The 7,343-nt window shown below is 34.8% G+C and overlaps 1 protein-coding gene across 1 annotated transcript; it reads right to left on the reverse strand.

The window, feature by feature from the left end:
• Positions 1-5,417: 5,417 nt before the first annotated feature.
• Positions 5,418-5,903, reverse strand: LOC139887854 (uncharacterized). Its single transcript, XM_071870905.1, has one exon. It carries the CDS (start codon positions 5,901-5,903, stop codon positions 5,418-5,420), a length of 486 nt encoding a protein of 161 aa, XP_071727006.1.
• Between the last annotated feature and the right edge of the window lie 1,440 nt (positions 5,904-7,343).

Here is a 7,343-nt window from a genome sequence, read left to right on the forward strand (position 1 = left end):
GGGTAAAGTGTCAATTAACCATTTTCATAAAAAATCTTAAATAAACCCCACCCATTATAAATAGTAACCATGGGCATTTTCGACTTTTCATCTTTTTATTTTTAATTTTAACTAAATTTCATTTTACCAACAACCCTCTACACTTTTTTGAAAAATTCAAATCGACCCCCCAAACAGGGGACTAAAGTGTCAATTAACTATTTTTATAAAAAATATTAAATAAACTCCACCCAAATATTCAACGGGTCATATCTTCTCGCTCGCAGCGAGTTAAATTTTTCCGACACCATCATTAAACTCGAAATAATTTTAGAAACACAATGTCACTAGCTATACGCAAAACGGACGCTTTTTAAAAAACGCTAAATATTTGGGGTACTTTTCATACACGTTGATTTTGAGTTAAATTTTTAAAAGTTGACAATTCCATAGCGAAACGCGGAGATGCACATATATTGTTAATTTAAAATAACATTTAAATCTCTCACGGGTTATACCTTTTAGTTCGACTCGAGTTGCGCTTCAACGACATCATCGTTAGCCACAAAATAATTTTACTAAACGCAATAAAATTCATTGAAAACCGAACCCTCGGCGCGAAGCGAGGGTTCGATAATAACTAGTTTTTATTAAAATACAAATCGAACCCCCACTTTACTACCTTTTTTTTTTACTAATATTCAATTTTCACAAACTTAACCCCCTAACTTTTATTAAAATACAAATCAAACTCCCACTTTATATGTATATTTTTTCAAATTTCACAAACTTAACCCCCTAACTTTTATTAAAATACAAATCGAACCCCCCACTTTACTAACTTTTTTTTTTTAAATAAAACCCGAACGCTAAAAGAAGCAACTTTCACAAAAGGAACAACCCTTCAATGTTAGATGTCGAAAAAAATTCTTTTTTACAAAATAGATCAAGACTTTTTTTTTAACTCCCATTCAAAACGGAGCCCCCGGTGCGAAGCGAGGGCTCCACAACTAGTTTACTGTCAGTTGACATATTTAAGGGTTGTAATTAACATATTGTATGAACAAAGACAATTGTTCAAGTATATTATAAACACATTAACATATATTCCCGCTCTAACCAGCTAAGTATAGAAGTGTCACATAAAGATCAGTTTTGTACATTAGGTTTTCGAATTTTGGCTTACTGTTAGAGGCGGAGATAGGGGATGAGTTTGGATGCTTTGTCACCCTGAACTCTTTAAATAGGCATGTTATAATGTATTAAAAATTGTAAATTTGGTCAATATCCTTTAATTTTAAATTATAGCTGTTAATTATTTTATCATCTTACAGGATCAATCATAACATGTAATCACAAATTAATAACAATAACATGAAAGGAAGACTTACTTGATGGAAGAATTGATTTAGGATTAGAGTTTGAAGATGAAGCCATTAGGGTTAATCAATTCTCACAGCAATATCAAGAATCCAATAGGGAGATGTTTTCTCTTGTTCTGGTGTTCTTAATCAGAGAGAATGCGTTATTGATATTATGCAGAGAACCACGCACCCTAATTGTATTTGTATAGTTATTACAGTTATTCCCATTAAATAACTGTAAATTATCAGTTAGGGGTATTTATTGTCATTTAGGCAAACATTAGGGGTATGAAGTGAAAATGGTAATATGGCCACAAATATATTTGCGGGTCTAACATTCTCCCACTTGGCCGAATTACCATTTATAGATAAACTAAATTAGGTTGGCCAAGTTTATCATAATTATCATAATTTCATATAGCACCAAAGCAAAAAGATACAGCCTTACGTATCGCATTTGACACGGGACCCCCATCAATTATACTAATGGTACTAATATAAAAAGTATGATTTCTTTAAAGCCAAAATGACAAGAGCATAATGTGGTACACAACATTAGTTTGTCTATAACGAAAGTTAAGTGTACACATTTGAAGTAAATATAGACAAACAAGACATTATAGTGAAGGATATTGTCATAAAGCGCTTTCATTTACAATTAAACGTTATCATGAAATAGAACACTAACTACAACATCATGTAAGGTCTCGACGAAAACCCATCTTAGTCACGTGACTTGTAAATACATTGGGTGGTAGACCTTTAGTTAGCGGATCCGCAAGCATTTCATGAGTTCTAATGTGCTCGATACATATACGTTGTTCCTCCACTCTTTCACGTACAAATAAGTACTTTGTATCGAGGTATAAACCAGCTCCAGTCGAACTGTTACTGTTCGAGAAGCTCACGGCTGCACTATTATCGCAGTAAATCTTCAATGGCCTTGAGATGGAATTAACAATTTTGAGTCCAGTGATCAAGTTTCTCAACAGCATTGCTTGACATGTCGCATTATAAACCGCAACATACTCAGCCATCATTGTTGAGGTCGTTGTTAGCACTTGTTTCTGACTCTTCCAAGAAATAGGCCCACCTGACAACATGAAAATATATTCCATAGTCGACCTACTAGTATCTTTGCATTTCGCAAAGTCAGAATCCGAGTATCCAATGACTTCAAGATTGTCGGTTCTTGTGTAGGTTAATTTGTACTCTTTCGTTCCTTGAAGATATCGCAATACTTTCTTAGCAGCTTTCCAATGATGTATGCCAGGATTAGATTGAAATCTGCCTAACATGCCACATATATATGCGATATCTGGTCGAGTACAAACTTGAGCATACGTCAAGCTTCCTACTACGGAAGCATAAGGAATTCGCTTCATTTCCTCAGTTTCAACCTCAGTTTTCGGACATTGATGAGATCCAAAAGCATCACCCTTAACCACGGGAGCGACCGTTGGGGAGCAATGTTGCATACCGAATCGATTGAGTACACGTTCAATATATGCCTTTTGAGACAATCCTAATGTCCCATTGGCTCGATCTCGGTGAATTTCAATACCTATAACATAAGAGGCTTCACGAAGATCTTTCATGTCAAAGTTTCTAGAAAGAAAACGCTTTGACTCATGCAAAAAATCAATATTATTACTTGCCAAAAGTATATCATCAACGTAAAGGACAAGTATAATAAAATTGCTCCCATTCATTTTGAGGTACACACATTGATCTACCTGATTTTTGATGAAGTTGTGTTTCTTCATTACTTCATCAAATTTTAAGTACCATTGACGAGAAGCTTGCTTAAGCCCATAAATAGATTTCTTGAGTTTACAAACTAAGTGTTCTTGGCCTTCGGATATAAAACCTTGAGGTTGAGCCATGAACACATCTTCATGAAAATCTCCATTAAGAAATGCAGTTTTGACGTCCATTTGGTGTAACTCCAAGTCAAAATGAGCTACTAAGGCCATTACGATCCTTAGGGAGTCTTTTCTCGATACAGGAGAAAAGGTTTCCTTATAATCAATGCCCTCCTTTTAAGTATACCCTTTCGCGACCAAACGAGCTTTATATCGCTCAACATTTCCATTTGGGTCAAGTTTAGTGTTAAAGACCCACTTGCATCCAACGGGTTTTGCACCCTTTGGCAGTTCAGCAAGTTCCCAAACGTCATTTTTGCTCATTGAGTTCAACTCATCATTCATTGCTTTCCTCCAATGAGCTGATTGGTCACAAGTAATGGCTTCTTCATATGAAGTAGGGTCATCGCATTTTCCTAAGTCAAAATCAGCCTCATTTAAATAGGTATAGTAATCGTCAAAATTTGTGGGCTCCCTTGGTCGTTGTGACCTGCGCAAGTGCTGTTGAGTTTCTTGTGGTTCAACATTAGTCACGGGGTTAGGTTCATTAGCCTCGACATTATTTGGATGATCATGAGAAGGTAAGTGATCATTCGAGGTGTCAAGTGGAGTATTAATCGGGATAGGCACATGAATTATTGGTGTCTCATCTCGAGCATCTTGAAGCTCAATTCTTCTAAATGAACCGCTCCCACTGTTGTTATCATTCTCAAGAAACTCAGCATGGCGTGTCTCAACAATTCTGGTATTGTGAGACGGGCAATAAAATCGGTAACCCTTTGATCATTCTGGGTACCCAATGAAGAAGCAACTAATGGTTTTCAAGTCCAGTTTTCGTAACTAAGGATTGTATATCTTTGCTTCGGCTGGACATCCCCAAACCCGTAGATATCGTAAGCTAGGTTTCCTTCCTATCCAAATTTCATATGGTGTTTTTGGGACAGACTTTGAAGGAACTCTATTAAGGATGTGTACAGCCGTTTTTAATGCCTCAGTCCAAAGAAATTCGGGAAGGTTTTTATTTGCTAACATACTTCGAACCATGTCCATAAGGGTGCGATTTCTCCTCTCAGCAACACCATTTTGCTGAGGGGTACCTGGCATGGTATATTGGTTAATAATCCCATGATCTTTGCAAAAGTTAAAGAAAGACCCGGGAGCTTGACCAATATCTGTATGTCTACCGTAATATTCACCTCCCCTATCCGACCTTACCACTTTAATTTTGCGATCAAGTTGATTTTCAACTTCTGCTTTAAAAGTTTTGAACATTTCAAGTGATTCGGATTTTTCATTAATTAAGAACAAGTACATGTAGCGTGAGTAATCGTCAATGAAGGTAATGAATAATTTATGACCACCAATCCCCGAAGGAAAAGGTCCACATATGTCAGTATGTACTAGTTCTAATAATCCGGTACTTCGTGTGGCACCTTTCTTATTTCCTTTGGTCATTTTCCCCTTTATACATTCTACATATTTTCCAAAATCAGAGAAATCAAGATGAGGTAGAACTTCATCTTTCACGAGTCTAGTCATTCTTTCTCAAGAAATATGGCCTAAACGTTGATGCCATAACTTTGATGAAGTTTCGAGATCTTGTTTTCCCTTATACTGACTTACATTCTCATTAACGTTAAATGATAATAAAGATTCCAAAAATTGATTGTCTAAGTATAACTTAAAGAGGTTTCCCTCAAGACAACCAGTTCCAACAATACGGGAATTTAAACTAATATACACTTTATTGTATCCAAACGTAAATATAAAGTCATCAATAATTAGTTTAGATACATATATTAAGTTTCGAGTCATGCTCGGTACATAAAGAGTTCCATGAAGATTTAAACAAAAGCCACCTTCCAAAATTAATGAAAGGGTTCCTACAGCTTCAACATTTAAATCAACTCCATTCCCGACTTCAACCGTTCGTTGGTTTCTTTCCAATCTCCGGATTGTACGGAATCCCTTTAAAGAATTAGAAATGTGTACCATGGATCCAGCGTCAATCCACCATGAATTAATAGGGACATTAACATTAAAAGTTTCATTAATCATAAAAGATTCAAAGATACCTTTATTTGCTAACCGTTCCTTGAATTTCGGACAGTCCCTTTGAATATGCCCGTACTTACGGCAAAATTTGCATTTTGGACCGCCTTGGAATGAGCTAGTACTTGCACCTGTTTTCTGGACTTTATTTGGAGTCTTAATATGACTCTCCACTTGAACCTTTGCTCTTCCATGAGCCCTTTCTCTTATTGGAGTTTGTAGTAGCAATATGAGCAATATCAGGTTTTTCAACTTTAAGGCGTTCTTCCTCTTGCACGCACATGGCAATTAGTTCGCTCATATTCCATTTCTCCTTTTGCGTATTATAATTGATCTTGAAAGGACCAAATTGCATAGGGAGAGAAGTCATTATGAAATGAACTAAGAAACCTTCACTAATTTCCATGTCCATGCCTTTCAATTTATTAGCCATATCACTCATCATCATAATATGCTCACGTACACCACTAACCCCATCATACTTGGTAGTCAACATTTTGAGGATCAAAGTACTTGTATGGGCTTTTGAAGTCCCCTTAAATTGTTCCTCTACGGATCTTAAGTATTCCTTTGCTTTCTCGGAGTCAGGAATAGCTCCTCGAATAGCAACGGATATGGAGTTCTTAATGATCATGAGAGACATACGGTTAGATCGCTCCCACTGTTCCTAAGCACGTTTCTGTTCTGATGTACTAGCATCAGTAAGTGAAGCAGGAGGATCAGTACGAAGTGCATGATCGAGATCCATAACTCCGAGAGTAAGTTTCACTTGATCTCTCCATGTTGAGAAGTTAGTACCAGTTAACGGTTCAATTCCGTATAAGTGACCCGTTTTAGAAGTTGAGGTAGATGCTGAAATAGATTTACAATTAAACGTATGCTCAAATAATGCTAATGAACATTAATGGGATATAAATAAGTAAAGTCAAGCATATTAGTAAAACATAAAACCTATTATGAACACCAAAATAATAGGCATATAAGATGTTTTGCTCTGTTATCAACTTCACATTGGCTTAGTTGATAATAGATTCATTAGACATCTTTAAATAAACTAAGCATTCATGCATATTACATATCACCGTTGGGCAGAAACATAACATGCATGCTAATTATGCTTAATATATATTTTATTGTTCATGTTATCACACAACTAGACGTTGGGTTCATTGAGTGAAAACTTGAATAATTATATAGTATGGTATTTCTTAAACTTTCACGTCAATTTAAACAACCATTCGTTGGGCCGGTCATCTAAATTAGCATAAAAGTTACCAGTAAATCAATTGATCCTATTTAATAGATCAAATTCACATATTAGTGTCAAAACATCAACTAAAATTATTTGATGTTCATTACAGTTGATCACATCTTAAAGAATGATGACAAGTAACTTTTGACATAATGATGTACATTAAATTAATCACCAAGATAAATTATTTATCATTTCTATTCATCAATTAACATGCCATTAGATAAATACAGAAAATGATGTTGGTGAGCAGTCCATAAACACTTGCAAATAAACATTATCATCATCCATTATCAAACTAATTAAATTAATATAACCATACTGACATCAATACAACTATATTAATAATTTGATTTAATTAATTCCTTCGTGATATACAGTAATCAATATATTATCATTATCTTTCATCATGTAAATTAATTCATATAAACAATAACAAGTAACCGACTTGCACAATTAACTCACATGGATTAGTTTTATTTATGTGAATTAAATTCCCCAAAATTGGCCAAAATCCTTTATGAAGTTACTCACCACCGATTGACTCCGTTCAAATTTCTTTACCAACCAACAATTAATTAGCAGAATAGGATTTGTAAAATCATTAACATCGGTGAAGTAGTAAAGGATTTGTGCTGTAACAATTGGATTAAAAATCATTAACATTAATAACAACCAGTAATTAAACCATTGATTACGACCATTAATTTAGATTATAAAAAAAACATAAAACCATGTATGAATCAATTCACATCAGAAACGTTAAGACGATGTTAATATTTAAAGATTCAAACAACTGAATTCAATATATGTATTACATGTTTCTTAATT

This window comes from Rutidosis leptorrhynchoides, chromosome 2, assembly GCF_046630445.1.
Source record: "Rutidosis leptorrhynchoides isolate AG116_Rl617_1_P2 chromosome 2, CSIRO_AGI_Rlap_v1, whole genome shotgun sequence".
In the NCBI taxonomy this organism is placed as follows: domain Eukaryota; kingdom Viridiplantae; phylum Streptophyta; class Magnoliopsida; order Asterales; family Asteraceae; genus Rutidosis; species Rutidosis leptorrhynchoides.